The sequence below is a fragment of the Balaenoptera ricei genome, chromosome 19 (genome assembly GCF_028023285.1).
Source record: "Balaenoptera ricei isolate mBalRic1 chromosome 19, mBalRic1.hap2, whole genome shotgun sequence".
NCBI classification, from domain to species: domain Eukaryota; kingdom Metazoa; phylum Chordata; class Mammalia; order Artiodactyla; family Balaenopteridae; genus Balaenoptera; species Balaenoptera ricei.
In genome coordinates, this window is record NC_082657.1 from 14,982,694 (window position 1) to 15,001,231 (window position 18,538).

Here is an 18,538-nt window from a genome sequence, read left to right on the forward strand (position 1 = left end):
ATGTAAATTTCACAATGTCCAGTATCTATATGATGGAGTAGAAAAATGTGACAAAAGACCAGGAAAAATCAACCAGTTGGCCCAGACTGAAATGGCAGGGAAAATGGTATTAGTATAACATTATTAAAGAAGCTGTTATACTCGATATACTGAAGACTTTTTAAACCATAAATATAATGAAAACAGAAATGGAAGATATGTAAGAGAACAAGATGGAACTTCTAGAAAAGAAAACTATCCAAGAAGAAAATTTTATTGGAGATTAAACACAAGAGAAGAAAAAAATCAGTAAACTCAAAAACATGCCAGGAAAAATGAAGCACAGAGAGAAAAAGACTGAAAGAAGAGATCCCCAGTGACCTTTGGGAAAATATAAAGAAGTTTAAGATACATATAAATGGAATGTCAGCAATATGGTGGAACAGGATGTCCTGGACCCTCTTTTCCCCAACAAACCCACTGATTCTGCAATTCATGGAAAAATTCTCTTTGTGAGAAATCTAGAAACTAATTGACAGGCTTCTGCACACCAAGAAAATGCAAAACCCGACTGACCAAAAGTTGTAGGGAGGTATGGGACACCATCCTGCCAAAGTCTCAGTCCCTGGTGCATACTAAATGATCAGTGAGAAACCCCCTAGCTACCAGCCTCACACAGGGAAGGAAAGCAGATAGTTCATACATCCTGCACTCTAGGGAGCTCCCCAAAATACTGGCTACTGTCTTGCCACTCATGGAGCTCCGACAGGTCCAGCAAAGTCTAGTCACCCAGTGGAGAATGGAGATGGTGGCTTTGGCTGGTAGAGACCATAGATCCTTGCCTTTGTTCAGCAAAGTGAGCAGATGAGAAATACCAGCCCTCAACTTCACTGTGGGGAAGGAAAGAGTTGATACAAGTGTTCAATACTCCAACTTTGCTGGGGCTACCCAAAGAACTGGCATCTTACATAACAGTCTTAGAGGTCTGACAGGTATGACACAATTATCCAACTGGGGGAAAACAGACACTGGTTTGTTTTGGTAGATACCATAACTCCCCATCCTCAGCTCAAGAAGAGTGAGTGGGCAAAAATCACAGTTGTCTACTTCTTCCTTGGGAGGGAAAGAGTATGGAGAGCCTCCCCCAGAATATCTGGACAGGCTGATTGATAGGGGTCTTCTTTTCCAAAGAAGACATAAAAATGGCCACAGGCACATGAAAAGATGTTCAACATCATTAATTATTAGGGAAATGCAAATCAAAACCATAATAAAAGTTTATCTTGCACCTGTTATAATGGTTTTTATCAAAAACACAAAAATTAACAAGTGTTGGAAAGGATGTGAAGAAAACGGAACTCTTGCACACTGCTGGTGGGATTGTAAATTGGTGCAGCTGCTATGGGAAACAGTATACAGGTTCCTCAAAATTTTAAGAATAGAACTGTCATATGATACAGCTATTCCACTTCTGGGTATTTATCTGAAGGATACAAAAGCATTAACTTGAAAATATATGTGCACGCTATGTTTACTGCAGCATTATATACAAGTCAAGATATAGAAATTACCTGTCTCCGTTGATGGATGAATGAATAAAGAAGATATGGGGTACATATATTTATAGGAATACTACTCAGTCATAAAAAAGAATGAAATTTTGCCATTTCTGACAACATGGATAGACCTCGGTGGCTATTGTGCTAAGTGGAATAAGTCAGAAGGAAAAAGACAAATGCCATATAATTGTTACTCATATGTGGAAACTCAAAAACAAAAAGCAAAACAAAAAATGAACAAAACAAAATAAAAACAAAGTCACAGATACAGAGAATAGATTGGTGATTACCAGAGGAGAAGTGGGCTGGAGGGTGGGCCAACGGGTGAAGGCAGTCAATTGTACCGTGATGGATTGTGACTACATTTTTGGAAGTGACCACTTTTTAGTGTATGGAGATGTTGAATTATAATGTATACCTGAAACTTATATAATAATTTTTAAAAAGAAGATGAAGAGAGAGAACAGGGCAGAAAGACTATTTCAAGAAATAATGTTTGAAAATTCCCAAATTCAGTGAAAAACAAATCTACACATTCATTAAAGAGATCCACATTCAGAGACACCATAAACTGTCAAAAGCTAAGACATAAAGAGAGAATCATGAAAGCAGCAAGGAAGAAGAAATTCAACATGTATAAGGGATCCTCAGCAAGACTAACAGCTGTTTTCTGATCACAAACAATAACTGCCAGAAGGCAGTGTGATGATATATTAAAAGTGCTGAAGGAAAAATACTGCCAACCAAGAATTCTTTATCCAGTGAAAGGTAACTACACAGGCAAATATAAAAGACAATATAAATGTACATTTTGTTTGTAACTCTTTTTTTCTCCTATTTCATGTAGAAGACAACTGCATAAAGCAAGAGTTACAAATACATTTTTGATCAGCATGCTATGTATAAAGATGTAATTTGTATGACAATAACAGTACAAGAGAGAAAGAAGAAAATGGAACTTAAGAGAAGCAAGTTTTTAGATACAATTGTAATTAAATTGCAATTAATTTGAAACAGACCATTATAAATAAAGATATTTATTGCAATCCCCACAAAAAATAGCTGAATAAAAAGTACTAAAAAATGATAATGGAATTATAATGACACAATAGAAAAATGTCTAACACAAAGGAAGGCTGTAATGGAGGAACAGAGGGAAAAAAAAGATGTAAGACATAGAAAACAAATAACAAAATGGAAGTTCTTTCTCATGAGTATAGTAAAAGTAAATAGATTAAGCACTCCAATTAAAGGTAGAGGTTAGCAGAGAATTTAAAAATATGATTCAACTATATGCTGAATACAAGAGACACTTAAGATTCAAAGATAAAATTTCAGAACTGAAGGACAGAAAAAAAGATATACCACGCAAACAGCAGAAAAACAAAACTGGAGTGGCTATACTACTACCAGATAAAACAGACATCAAGACAAAATTATCAGAGACAAAGAGATACATTCTATAATCAAAAAGCGTCAATCCAATCAAGAAAACATACAATTAGAAGCATATATGCAGGGACTTCCCTGGTGGTCCAGTGGTAAAGAATCCACCTTCCAATGCAGGGGACGTGGGTTCAATCCTTGGTCAGGGAGCTAAGATCCCACATGCCACGGGGCAACGGGGCAACTAAGCCCACATGCCACAACTACTAAGCTCGTGCACCTCAACTAGAGAGGCTGCATGCCGCAAACTACAGAACCCATGGGCTCTGGAACCCACGTGCCATAGCTACAGAGCCCACGTGCCCTGGAGCCTGTGCTCCACAACTAGAAAGAAGCCCACGTGCCACAACGAAGAGCCCCCATGCCTCAACAAAGATCCTGCGTGCTGCAACTAAGACCTGACACAGCCAAAAACAAAACAAAACAAAACAAAACAAAACAAAAAAACCATATATGCACATAACCCAGCAACCCAAGTGTCCAGCACTAGATCAATGAATAAACAAAATGTGGCAGATACATAGAATGTAATATTATTCCGACTTTAAAAAGAAGGAAATTCTGACACCTGCAACAATATGGATAAACTTAAAGACAAAATGTCAAAATATATGAAGCAAAAACTGACAATTAAAGGGAGAAATAGATAATTCAACAATAATACTTGGGGATATCAACAGTTCACTTTCAATAATGGATAAAACAACTGGGCAGAAGACCATCAAGGAAACAGAAGATTTAAACAACATAACCAACTAGACTTAACAGACATATATAGAAAACTCCAACCAATAAGAGCAAAATACACATTTTCCTTAAGTATATATGCAATTTTTGCTAGGATAAACCATATTTTAGGCTAGAAAACAAGTCTAATTAATTTAAAAGGATTTAAATCATACAAAGAATGTTCTCCAGTCATAATGGGATTTAAGTTAGAAATGAATAACAGAAGGAAATGTGGGGAATTGACAAATATGTGGAAATTAAACAATAGTCTTAAACAACCAATGGGTCAAAGAAGAAATCACAAGAAAAATGAGAAAATACTTTGAAATAAATGAAAATGTAAACCCAACACAACAAAACTGGGAAGCAGCTAAAGCACCATAAAGAAGGAAACTTACAGCTGGTAAATGCTCATGTAAAAAAAGAATAAAAACCATATGATCCAGCAATTTCACTTTTTTAAAAAAAATGTGGTATTATCTTTAATTAAGTACAAAGACTTTTCCAATCATGTCACCTAGAGATCATTTTATCCACTGCTCTGTTTGGCCGCCAGCCTCGTCTCTCTCCTCAGCAGTGATAAGGCCGATACCCTTTCCATGGGGAAGAGAGATCCATGGTTTGTTGCCTTTGCCAATAACGAAAACGTTGCAGAGACGGGTGGCAAAGCTGTTGCCATTGGCGTCTTTCACATGAATTACATCAAAAGAACCAGGATGTCTCTCTTGGTTAGTGATCACACCAATTCTTCCCAGGTTAGCACCTCCAGTCACCATGCACAGGTTACCAGTGTCAAATTTGATGAAGTCAGTAATCTTGTCAGTCTCCAAATCAATTTGAATGATGTCATTCACCTTGATGAGGGGATCAGTGTAGCAGATGGTGTGAGTATCATGGGTCACCAGATGAGGGATTCCTTTTGTCCCCACAAAGATCTTTCTCACTTTGCACAACTTATACTTGGCCTCCTTAGGTGTAATACGATGAACAGCAAAACGACCCTTGGTTTCATAGGTCAGATGAAAATTCTCTCCAGTCTTGTCAATGCTGATGACATCCATAAAATCAGCGGGGTAGGTTATATCAGTGCGGACCTTGCCATTAATCTTAATAAAACGCTGCATGCAGAATTTCTTTACTTCATCTCCCGTTATGGCATCTGTTCCTTAGGAAAATGATTAGGGGGAGACATTCCCTTAGCTTGTGGGGACTGGTAGATGGATGAGGAGCAAACACACCAGTCAGTTTATCCAGCATCCAATGCTTTGGAGCTGATATGCGCTTCAGGTGCTTCTTGGGACCATGAGCCATGGCTACGCTGGGCATGAAAAGAGCCAGCAATTTCGCTTCTGAGTGAAATTATAAGTGATGGTTAGGCCATTTATTTATGTATGTATGTATGTATGTATTTATTTATTTAGGAAATGTTTTTAACGAAGAACACTTTTTAAAAATTTATTTTATTATTATTATTTTGGCTGCATTGCGTCTTCGTTGCTGTGCACAGGCTTCCTCTAGTTGCGGTGATCGGGGCCTACTCTTTGTTGTGGTGTGTGGGCTTCTCATTGTGGTGGTTTCTCTTGTTGCAGAGCACAGGCTCTAGGTGCACAGGCTTCAGGAGTTGTGGCTCGTGGGCTCTAAAGCACAGGCTCAGTAGTTGTGGTGCACGGGCTTAGTTGCTCCACAGCATGTGGGATCTTCCCGGACCAGGGCTCGAACCCATGTCCCCTGCATTGGCAGGCAGATTCTTAACCACTGCACCACCAGGGAAGTCCCATACTTGAGAAGTTTTTAAACCCTCTTTCTTCAAATATATTTTCAGCTCTGCTTTTTCTCCTCTCCTTCTGGGATTCCGATACGAATGTTAGATCTTTCATTGTTGTCCCAAAGGTCTAAGAGCTTCCACTTTTTTTTTTCAATCTATTTTCTCTCTATTGTTCAGAATGGATAATTTCTTTTGATGTATCTTCAAGTTAATTGATTACTCTCTTTGTCATCTCCATTCTGCTACTGTGCCCATCCCAGTGATTTTTAAAATTTAGTTATTGTATTTTTCAGTTCAAATATTTATATTTGGTTCTTTCTTGTATCTTTTCTTTCTTTCCTGATATTCCCTCTCAGTCTTTCTCTCTCATTTGATTCAAGAGTGTTTTCAAATGCTTGTTGCATTTTTACGACAGCAGCTTTAACTCATTATCAGATAATTACATCTGTTTGTTCCCACTCACATTTAGATTTTCCTGGTTCTCGGTATAAGAAGAATTTTTTAATTGTTTCCTTGACATTTGAAGTATTAGGTTATGAGACTCTGGTTCCTATTTATGTGTGTTTAACTTTTTAATTAAAACTGTCAAAATGTTTTCCAAAGTGTTTGTATTATTTAAATTCCCATTAGCAATGTACGAGATTCAGTTTTTCCTCATCCTTTGCAACATGTGGTATATTCAGTTTTTTAAATGCTAACTATTCTAATAGGTGGCATAATATTTACTTATCTGTTTTAACTTGCATTTCTCTAATGACTAATGATGTTGAATATCTTTAGATGCATTTATTTGACATCTGTATATGTTCTTTGGTTATATATTTGTTCAAATCTTTTGCTCATTTTTATATTGGAGTATATTATTGGGTTTTGAAAATTCTTTTGTTTTATAAATTTATTTATTTATTTTTGGCTGCGTTGGGTCTTCGTTTCTGTGCGAGGGCTTTCTCTAGTTGCGGCGAGTGGGGGCCACTCTTCATTGCAGTGTGCGGGCCTCTCACTGTCGCGGCCTCTCTTGTTGCGGAGCATAGGCTCCAGTCACGCAGGCTCAGTAGCTGTGGCGCACAGGCCCAGCTGCTCCGCGGCATGTGGGGTCTTCCCAGACCAGGGCTCGAACCCATGTCCCCTGCATTAGCAGGCAGATTCTCAACCACTGCGGCACCAGGGAAGCCCTGAAAATTCTTTTCATATTAAAATCCTTTATCAAGTATGACTGGAAAATATTTTTCCCAGTTGGTGGCTAACCTTTTCATTTTCTTAAGTGTCTGTTGAAGAACAGAAATTTTCAATTTTCATGAATTATTATCAGATTGTTCTTTAAATTCCAGTATAATGCCCAAGAAAGTTTGGCCTAACCCAAAGTTCTATAAGTTGTATGGTTTTAGGTTTTACATTTTATATCTATGATAAATTTTGGTTATTTTTAATATGGTGTGAGGTATAAACCAAAGCTTTTTTTTGCATATGCATATTCATTTTTTCTAGCACTATTTGTTGAAAAGACCTTTATCCATTAAGCCACCTTTGCACCTTTGCCACAAATCAGTTGTCCATATACATGTTTGAGTCTATTTCTGAACTCTTTTCTGTTCCACTGACCTATTTGTCTATCTTGATTACAATAACACACAATCTTGATTAGTTTAGCTTTATAATAAGTCTCAAAGTCAGGTAGTCCATGTCCTTCAACTTTGTTATTATTTTTCAAAGTTGTTTTGCCTGTTTCATATCCTTTGCATGTCCACGTGTATTTTAGAATCAGTTTCCACAAAAAAAAAAAAAAAAAAAGCTAAAAGCTTCCTGATATTCTGGTTGGAATTTCATTTCATCTACAAGTCAGTTTGGAAAGAACTGACACCTTAATAGTATGAAGTCTTCCAATCTCTGAACATAGTCTCTCTCTCCCCCCGCTTATTTAGGTCTTCTTTAAGTTCTCTCAGCAGTGTTCTTTAATTTTCATGGTATATACCTTGCACTTTTTCTACATTTGTCACTAAGTATCTAAGGCTCTTGAAGGTGTTCTAAGTGCCATTTTTAAAATTCAAGTTTCAGATTGTTCATTGCTAGTACATAGAAAATAATTTACGTATACTAATCCTTATCCTGCAACCTCACTAAACTCACTTATTAGTTCTAGCAGCTTTTTTTGTAGATGCCATCAAAGTTTTTTCATATAGACATTCACATTTGTTAATGTAGTTTTATTTCTTCCCTTTCAATCTGGATACTTCCCCCCTCCCCCTGCACTGGCCAGAGCCTCTAATACAATGCTTAGTATAAGTGTTGAGACCAGACATCTTTCTGTTGTTCCTGGTAGTAGGTCTTTCACCATTAAGTATGATGTTAGCTGTTGGCTTTTCAGATACTCTTTATTGATCGAGGAAATTCCTTCTTTTCCTCTTAGCTGAGTTCCTCTCATTAATGGATGTTGGATGCCTAATACTTTTTTATTGGATACCAGACATAAATTTTGCCCTGTTACGTGCTGCATATTTTTGTATACCTATATTTTTTATCTTTGTTTGTGATGCCGTTATTTGGAAAGTTTGATCCTTTTGAGGTACACTTTTAAGCTTTGTCAGATGGCCTCAGAGTAGGGCTTAGTCTATGGCAAAATTTCCCCACAACTGAAGTAAAATCCTTTGAGTACTCTACTTGATCCTATGTGAAGTCTCAGGTTTTCCACTTCGGCTGTTGAGAGCAGGAATTATTCCTAGACCTCTATGAGCTCTGTGTAAGTTCCCTCCAATTCTTTCAGGTGGTAATTTTTCCCTGGCTTAAGGTAGTTTTTTCACATAAATGTATTGATGAGTACTTAAGGGAAATTCTCTGCAGATCTCTGGAAATCTTTGTGTAATTCTCACCTTTTTGATGTTCTGCCCTGTAAATTCCGATGACATTGGCTTCATTGGGCTCCTCATCCCATTTCAACACTAAGAGATCACTGGGCTCCACCTTGGTTACCCCTCCCAGCTATAAACTGTGCAATCATAGGGGTCATCTCATTTCTTCTCTCAGGGATCATCATCCTTCATTGGAATTGAACATTTAAAAATGTTCAATGTCTTGAAAACCATTGTTTCACCTATCTTGTTCACCTTTTTAGTTATTTCAGCTGTACAAGTAAATCTGGCCAATTTTTCCATCTTGGTCAGAAGCAGTCAACTGTTCAGTCTTTTAATGGTGACTTGATTAACAGGATTAATAAAATTAATGCAAACATATCACACTTTTCCTTTGTTTAAATTTAAAATGTTTTGTTTAGGAACTATACTGTACTCTGTGGTTATGAAACATTCTCAGATGTTATGTTGTAAAAGTTTTATTTTGTCTTTTGCTTTTAAATCATCAATCCATCTGGAATTCATTTCCATGTATTATTCCATGACTGCTTGATTGCATTCTTATATGGATACTCAATTGTTCTAGAACAAGTTACTGAAGAGGTGTTCATTCCCCAGAGCTCTGTATTGCCACCTTTATAACTAATTAAGTGGTCCTATAAGAATGGATCTATTTCTGACATCCTTGTTTGGTTCCATTGGTCTATTTATCCATATGCATGATACCATCCTGTATTACTATCTATACATTTATTTCTTAATATATGATAGGATGTTCTTCCCTGTTGTTCTTATTCTTTGTCTTTCTTATTCATGACCCTTTGCATTCCCATATAAATTTTAAAATTAGCTGGTTAAGTTTTGAAAAATTCCTGTTGTCATTTTTTTTTATTGGGTTTGCTTAAATCTCTAGGTCAATTTTGAGAACAAGCAACTTTACAACATTGATTCTTTAACATAGTACTGGGGTAAAGAGCTCATTTTATCCAAGTCTTTGAAATGTTCTCTTAATATGCTTTCATTGTTTTCTGTAGAGGTCTTTTGTTATACTTATTCCTATCAGTTATTTTTAATGCTATTGTAAATGTGTATTTCTAAATTTTAATTTTCTTTCTTTCCTTAATAGGAGAACCAAGAGAAGAACCCTAGAATTTTGAAGCAAACACAAGACCTCTTCCAGATGCCTATTTTACCCTAAGAGATACTGCATGGCTAACCAGAGGATAATACATGACCATACATGTCGAATTATTCACCATGAAGTTGGTATTATTTGTTCTTTCAAGACATCTGGGATGCGTGCAGAAGTCCATCATTAATTTTTGAAGATACAGTTTCACAAGTAATTGGCTCAGACTCCCATGTGGCATCTATTCTCATTGCTACTTCTCCCACAGATAACATCTATAGCCCCATGGGCAACATGATCAGTTGACTAAGGAAGAAAACTTGACCATGTTATGTTGGCCGAGCCATAGGCTTCTGCAGCATTATATTTCTTCATAAGCACAGAGTATGAAGATATTTGTGTGCTATGTGAATGCTCACCAAAGTGCATCCATTTTAGAGAAGACTCCAGTGAAGTAGATAGAATGTCAGTCAACCTCTTTACCCAGCTCCACTACCATTCACTCAGTTGTAATGAATGGCAGGGATGGAGGTTATACATAGGAACACTGACTTCCTTTCAACAAGGCTAATCTGGATACTGCCACTGCTGAGTGCCCAACCTGCAAACGTTTAAACAGAAGCCTGATGTCACTTTTCTCTAGAAAAGGCCAGTCACCCTTTTGGTGATATACTGACTACACTTTCAGTATAGTCAGTATTGGAGGGGGACATGATGGCCATATGGGGTGGAGGAGAAACAGGTGATTAATTAAGGATTTTCTATTACTATCCACCATTGAGGGACTTACTGAATGTATTATTCACCATCATTATAATCCCATGTAACAGTGGTTCTAAATGAATACATAATTTTAAAGCAAAATAAATAAGGTAGTGGTGACATGACAATGAGATTTACCTGTCTTACCATGGATCCCATCAACCCAAAGTAGTCTGTCTTAATAGAATGGTAGAATAAGTAATTGTAAACTTAATTATGGTGCCATCTGGCAGGAAAAAACCCTTGTTTAGGTTGGAGTACTGTTCAGGATGTTGCTCTTTCTCAAAAAATCAGGATAGGTCTAGGAAACAAAGAACAGAGCAGGTCCTTTCATTATTACATCTCACCAGGCCCAGTAACTAGTGTTCATACCCAACCACTAATATTTTTGCTTTCCATTCCTATTTTGGGCTTTGCTATTTCTCAATTCTTAGTTCCAAAGGAACCTTCTGCTAGGGGACAGAATGACTCCAATGACCTTATAACTGAATCTGCCATTTTGCCATTTGGGGCTCTTATAACAGTGACAAAAAGGCAAGGGAAAGATGTCAAAGAATGACATCCACAGAAAATCATCCTGATTATCAAAAAGGAGGCAGGAAAGAGTATATTTGGAACCCAGAGAAATCCTCTGTGGTGTTTCTAGTACTTCCATGTTCACTGGTAAAAATTAATGGATTACAATAGCAACTCCAAAGAGACAGGATGAATAGCTCAGACCCTTCAGGAACAAAGGTGTCAACCCAACAATAACTCCCAGCTGAAAGTACAAATGTTAATGGTAGAGTCTAGGCAGTGGGCATATGAGGTCTACTGTAATATTCTTTCAGCTTTTCTGTATGTTTGAAAATTTTATAATAAAATCTTGGACAAAAAAAGGGACGGAGGGAATATAATCTGCAATGCTGTTAGCAAAGGGAACATGAAATAAGTATCTGAAGGAAATATTAAATATCGATTATAGTCTCAAGACTTGCAAAAAGGAGAATTATAGTAGCTCTATATTCTTTTTTCCCTGATTTGTAGTGTGTGTGTGTATAAAAATGATAAATGCTTACTTTTGTTCCTTTCCTTATCAAATTTTCAGAATAAGCTGGTACTCTGGCAAGCTCCATAAAAGGTTCTATCAAAAAATTTTTCATTTTGAATTTGGAAGGTTTACCTACAATCACTGTTTCAGTCCACTGCAATAGCTTTTACATGCTCAGATTATCCTACCTTTGGTCAGTTCCTTCAGGTTGACATGATTCTACAGTCTTTGACAGCTTTCTTGCTTTTAGGCATAAAAGATATGTCAGGATAATCATATATACATCTCCTACCCGTGACCTGTTCATATGCCATTTCTCCAAGGAGCCCTTGCTTCTTTTTATAGAAAACAGAATTTAGGAACCACAGATTGTACACATGAAAACATGGTGCTCACTGCTTCCATGTCACTAATGTTTTTAGACTCCTTCATTGGACAGAGGTAGGAAATGCACACTTTCAATTCACATGAAAGACTACAGGCATTTTACTTCTTTATTTTTTATTTTGCAAAAATTGAATCCTCATGAAATTGTTATGTACTTAATTTTGGACTCACCTACAATAATATCAATATTACCATTAACAAAAGGCTAGTAAAGCAAGCATAGATTTCTTTGTATTTCTCTTTGTCCTTGAGATATAGCTCTCCTACTACGTCAAAATATTTTAACATCATTTGAAATTATTCTTCTTTACATTGTTATGTAATAAGCTGATGGTGAATCAAATTCACTGGTTTTGATATTAGGATTGCTATTTCCCCTTTGACTTCTTTTTTAAAATAAAAGTCAGTATGTAAAGTATCTCCATGGATCCAAAGTAAAAATATAAAACAAGGTTCAACCAAAGATAACTACCTTCCATCCTTGCTCCCGCCCAACTGTTGTTTCACTTTCTTTTTGAAAGTATAGGTATATATAGTACTCCTCTCTTCCTTTCACAAATGTTAGCATAATATACATATTATTTTCCACTTACCTATTTTTTCATTTAACCTATCATGAAGATCACTCCATAGAAGTATACAGCTGCACGATATTCCACTGTTACATAAATATGTTAATTAAACCAGTTTATGCTGGACATCTGGATTGTTTCCAGTCTGCTGCACTTATATATAGTATTTTAAAAATTTTTGTGCATACCACATTTTATAATTTTACCAATGTATCTTTAGGATAGAAGCAAGGGTCTGGGTCTTATGGGATATACATAGAGATTACACATGGACATTGCTCAATTCCCTCCTATAAGAGTTGTACCGTTTTACATTTTCAGCAGCAATGTGAGAGTCCTTGTTTTTCCAGTCTTGCCAATAGAACATTTTAATACCTTGTTGGATTTCTGTCCATCTGATTGGTATGAAGTGGTATCTCAATGTAGTGTTACTTATATTCTTATCTCAACTTTTAGACTCTTTATGGTTATTAGTTCGTGATATAGTTGCAAATATCTCCAATTTGTAATTTTCCTGTATCTTTGTTAATATTGGTTTAGTCCTACAGAAAATTGACTTCTCCCTCCTTATTTCTACTGGATTTTTGATTCATAGTTATTGATATTGCAATTCCAAGGTTATAAAGGAATTCACTCATGTTTTCTCACAGTACTTGTTAAGTTTCTCTTTTTTCCCCCCTTTTGGATATTTAGATCTCTTGATTAGCTGGGAATTTATCCTGCTTTACACTGCCAGGAATGAATCTACTTTTATTCCCTACATTTTATCCAGATGCACTAAGACTAATTATAACAAGTTGTTTTCCAACATGGTTGTAGTAAAATGGCTCCTGAGAAGAAGGGTGGTTAGGGAAAAACTAAGGGCTTTCTGTCATCTATAGGATAGGCTAGAGAAGACATTATCAATATTCACAAACATATCAATGGAGTGGAGCTCAAGAAGCACGTACCTCAGGCATTCAAGGAGATCCAGAAATTCACCATGAAGGAGATAGGAGTAGTAGATAATACACTCAACAAGGCAGTCCAGGCCAAAGGAAAACGGAATATCTCATACTTATCTTTATATGGATGTCCAGAAAGTTCTAAATGTTATTTTTCTCAGTGTACTTGTCACCTTAAAAAAAGTTTAGTCAGCATGAATGAAATAGCTTGTTTATTAATAATAAAGCAATATAACAAAAAAATTTTTTATTTTTCCCATGAGTTGTGAAATTCCATAGAAGACAATAATTTGGAGGGAAGTACTGTTCCCTAATACTGTTTCTTTTTTTTAATTAATTAATTAATTAATTTATTTTTGGCTGTGTTGAGTCTTAGTTGCTGTGCGCAGGCTTTCTCTAGTTGCGTCGAGCGGGGGCTGTTCTTTGTTCCCGTGTGTGGACTTCTCACTGCGGTGGCTTCTCTTGTTGCAGAGCATGGGCTCGAGGCTTGCAGGCTTCAGTAGTTGTGGCTCGCGGGCTCTAGAGCACAGGCTCAGTAGTTGTGGCGCATGGGCTTAGTTGCTTCGCGGCATGTGGGATCTTCCTGGACCAGGGCTCGAACCTGTGTCCCCTGCATTGGCAGGCGGATTCTTAACCACTGCGCCACCAGGAAAGCCCCCCTAATACTGTTTAACTACTGTTAAATAACTGAATTATAAATATGCTAAATATATGTCCATATATTCACTATTCCTTAATTCATGTAATACTAAAAGGTACCAAGAAAATGCACATAGAATAAACTTATTAAGTACTAAACTGAGAAGGTTATATTTTCATCATATTTTGCTGTTGTTTAAACTGTAGAATTACCACCCATCCAGATCAGAGGTTAAACATTCTGAGTAAATATCATTTGACTATCATATTGTTTTTTTTCATTTATGTTCATGAATGAAATTATTCTGGAATATGTTGTTCAAGGGCTACATCTAATTTTATTATCAGAATTATGTTATTTAGTCTTTTAGCATGAGTGAACAATTTTTCCATAGGATTTTCTGTTCCTTCAGGGGGTAGCCTATACAATTATCTGGTCCTCCATTTTTTTTTTTTAAAGTTTTCTTCCAATTAGCCCTTTTTATTTACTCTCAAATTTTAATCACTTAAGATAATGTTTTCCTAGAAAATAAACTTTATTTTCTACATTTAAAAATTTGTGTCTAATAGTTTATATATATTTACATGACCTTTAAAAATTCCTCTAAACATATGGTTATATCACATTTCTCCTTTCTTAAAATGTGGAGGCATTGCCAAAGTCTAGTAAATAATAATTTTCTTCAAAGAAACTTTTGATTTAAAATAAAAATCCTTTAGTATTGTTCTTTATTCCATGATTTTTGCATTATTTTCATTAAATCTTTCCATCAATTCACTTGGAGGCATTTGCTCTTAGTCTAGCTTGTTTGAGTAATTATTATTTAACTTGATAAATATTTGGACCCCAGAATATGACAGGCACTGTTCTAAGAGCTGGAGATACAGAGGTGACAAGAAATAAACTGCCTTCAATCTTCTTGGTTTTATACACAGAGCAATTTCCATTGAGAAGTGCTATGGCCACATTCATAGGATTTGATTTACAGGAGTCTCATTATCATTCACATCCAAATTGCCTGTAATTTCACTTTTGATCTACTCATTAATCTGAGAATTGTTTATATATGTAGCACTAAACTTCCAAGAGGTCAGAATTCATTTGGCTATTTTCTAATTTCCAAAATTTAATTGTGGAGATAAAATGGATTATGCCATTTGGCTTTAGAAATTTGTTAGAAACAAATCCCTTCCAAATGCCTTAAAAAATGCTGAGCACTCAACAATCCCACTTTCATGAAAACCATAAGGCTTTCTTTATAGTATGAGTTTTTTTATGTAGAAAATGAAATTAATACTGAATCAAAGCTTTCTTTGCTTCATTCGATTTTACCAGTTTTTCTTCAGAATTAACATTCTGCTGTTCAATAAGACATACATACAGATGGCATATTTGTCTATAATCTCTTAAGGTCTTCCTCTCATAGAAATGGGCTAATACTATTATTAATGATGGTCATTAAGTCATTTAAATCCTCAAACTCATTTAACCCTTACAATCTAATAAGTAAGCAAACATAGTATTAAGTTACTTTCCAAAAAATTAGGAGGTAAGAGGTACTGAAACTAAGACATACCAAATAAGTTGTATGACACAGCTTAAGGCTTTTCCAGATTAATTACAAAACACAAATTCACCTTTGGTGTGATTTTGTGGAACTGCAACAAGATTTAAGTAGTGATGGAAAGTTTCCCTACATGAGTTAGACTTCAGTTCTATGCAGTATAATATCAATGATGTGAAGAATCTTTTGAGAATGATTCAGAAGGGATTCACACTATCATCTTACTTGTAGGACTTTACCCTGATATTCTATAATTGATAACCAATCAGTAAAGCTTTCCTCTATTAATATAGATTGCATTAGGAATTCTTTGCTGTTGAGTGTGTCATGTGCTCTGTCAAAAGGTCTTCCAATGTTATTTACACTACAGGCTTTCTCAAAAGAAGGAATTAACTGACATCAATTAACAAGTCATGAATAAAGATTTTTCCTACATTTTTATATCACAAGATTTCACAAGAGTGAAATAAAGTGAGAGTCTGGAGAAAATGCCCTCTCAAAATCTTTACGTTCATAGGATTTCTCAAAAGTGTAAATACTCTGGTGTTGAGCAAAGTATGAGTCATGACTAATGGTGTTCCCATAATCTTTCCATTGATAAAGATTCTCACCACTGTGAATTTTCTGTTCAGCAAAATAAGAATGGTGACTAAAGATCTGGCCACTTTCCTTACATTTATAGGGTTCTGCATCAGTATGAATTTTCCTATGTCGTGTTAGTTGTGAACCCCAGATAAAAGACTTCCCACATTCTTTACATACGTAAGGCTCCTCACCAGTATGTATTCTCTGATGTCGTGTAAGTTGTGAACCCCAGAGAAAGGCTTTTCCACACTCTTCACATTCATATGATCTCTTTCCAGTATGGATTTTCTGATGTCGATTAAGTTCTGAACCACGAAAAAAGGTCTTTCCACATTCCTTACATTCATAGTTTCTCTCACCAGTATGTATTTTCTGATGTCGATTAAACTCTGAACCATGAATAAAGGTCTTTCCACATTCCTTACATTCATACGGTTTTCTCTCATTATGAATTTTCTCATGTTGAGCAAGGTATGAGGCCCATATAAAAGTCTTCCCACATTGCTTACATTCAAAAGGTTTCTTACCAGTATGAATTCGCTGATGTCGAGCAAGGTGTGAACTCCAGATATAGGCTTTCCCACATTTCTCACATTCATAGGGTTTCCTACCAACATGAACATTCTGATGTTGAGCAAGATTTGAACCACGAATAAAGGCTTTTCCACATTCTTTACATTCATGAGATTTCTCACCAGTATGAATTCTCTGATGTTGAGTTAGGTGTGAGCCACGAGTAAAAGCTTTCCCACACTCCTTACATTCATAAGGTTTTTCACCAGTGTGAATTCTCTGATGTTTAGTAAGATGTGATCGCTGACTAAAGGCCTTCCTACAATCATTACATTCATAGGGTTTTTCACCAGTATGAATTCTCTGATGTCGAGTAAGGTCTGAGCCACAACTAAAGGCCTTGCCACATTCTTTACATTCATAAGATTTCTCACCAGTATGAATACGCTTATGGACACTAAGTTGTGAATGAAATCTAAAGGCCTTCCCACATTCCTTACATTTAAAAGGTTTTTCACCAGTATGAATTCTCCTATGACCAGTAAGACTTGAGCGCAAACTAAAAGCCTTCCCACATTCTTTACATTCATATGTTTTCTTAGCAGTGCAAACTGTCTGATATTGAGTAAGTTCTGAATCAGGAAAAAAGGTCTTCTCACATTCCTTACCGGCACAAAATTTTCCACCAGTGTGAATTAATTGATGTTGAATACAGTCTGTGTCAGAACAAAATGCTTTCCTACACCCTTTAAATTCATTCAGTTTCTTTACTGTATTAAGTCTCTGAAGTAGATTAAAAGTTGTGTGCTGGTTAAATGTGGGAATTTTTTCACAGGTGAGTATCATCTGCTTAAAACATTCTTCCTGGTTTTCCTGTTGTGTTTCAAACTGACCTTTGCTTTCCCAATCACCATTAAAACATATACATTCAAGGCTATGTTTTTTACAAATTTCCATTATTTCCCACTGAGGTAATCCTCTGTCAAAAATATCATTTTTTGGTGATGCCTTGGTCTTACACCTGGATTGCATGTCTGAAAAACAAGAAAACAAATTCATACTGTTTTACTATTCAAAAAGAACTAAAATTTCCAATGTAGATATAAGAAGTAAATCCTAAAATAAATAGAGCAGGGACTTTCCTGGTGGCGCAGTGGTTAAGAGTCCACCTGCCAATGCAGGGGACACGGGTTTGATCCCTGGTCGGGGAAGATCCCACATGCCGAAGAGCAACCAAGCCCATGCACCACAACTACTCAGCCTGCGCTCTAGAGCCCACGACCACAGCTACTGAGCCCATGTGCCATAACTACTGAAACCCACGCGATCTAGGGCCCGTGTGCCGCAACTACTGAGCCCATGTGCTGCAACTACTGAAGCCCGTGAGCCTAAAGCCCGTGCTCCGCAACAAGAGAAGCCACCACAATAAGAAGCTGTGCACCGCAACGAAGAGTAGCCCCCGCTCGCCACAACTACAGAAAGCCCACGCACAGCAACAAAGCCCCAACGCAGCCACAAAACATAAATAAGATAAAATAAAATAAAATAAAATAAATAGAGCACATGAAATGTGAATGGCTTAACAAATTCTCAAATTCTGGGCAATATGAAAAAAGGGCAAGAAATAAATAGAAATTTAAAGGAAGTAAAAAAGCTGAGGCAGGTGATTAAATATATCAAGTTTTGCTCAGGGACTTCCCTGGTGGTGCAGTGGTTAAGAATCCACCTGCCAATGCAGGGGACATGGGTTTGAGTCCTGTTCCAGGAAGATCCCACATGCTGCGGTGCAATTAAGCCCATGCGCCACAACTACTGAGCTCACATGCCACAACTACTGCAGCTCACGAGGCTAGAGCCCGTGCTCCGCAACAAGAGAAGCCATTGCAATGAGAAGCCCACGCACCGCAACAAAGGGTAGGCCCCACTCGCCACAACTAGAGAAAGCCCACGTGCAGCAACAAAGACCCAATACAGCCAAAAATAAATAATAAATAAACTTTAAATATATATATATAAAGTTTTGTTCAGGTCAATTTCATCTGAGGAGTTCAACAACAACAAAAAAATAAGTGCAGGTACTACCCCAATCAT

At 36.6% G+C, this 18,538-nt stretch overlaps 2 protein-coding genes and 1 pseudogene across 6 annotated transcripts in view; 1 reads left to right on the plus strand and 2 right to left on the minus strand.

The window, feature by feature from the left end:
* Window positions 1-18,538, plus strand: part of LOC132354345 (zinc finger protein 345) — a 78,093-nt gene that overhangs the window by 18,482 nt on the left and 41,073 nt on the right. The gene's annotated exons all lie outside the window — the stretch shown is intronic.
* Window positions 4,243-5,024, minus strand: LOC132354362 (small ribosomal subunit protein eS4, X isoform-like; annotated as a pseudogene).
* The window catches only part of ZNF790 (zinc finger protein 790), a 95,219-nt gene continuing 90,021 nt past the window's right edge, over window positions 13,341-18,538 (minus strand). For all 5 annotated transcript variants that reach the window (XM_059906251.1, XM_059906253.1, XM_059906249.1 and 2 more), the window contains one exon: window positions 13,341-17,481. In XM_059906251.1, coding sequence (XP_059762234.1) covers window positions 15,803-17,481 — 1,679 coding nt within the window. In that variant the 3' untranslated portion in view covers window positions 13,341-15,802. The remainder of the gene's footprint in view (window positions 17,482-18,538) is intronic.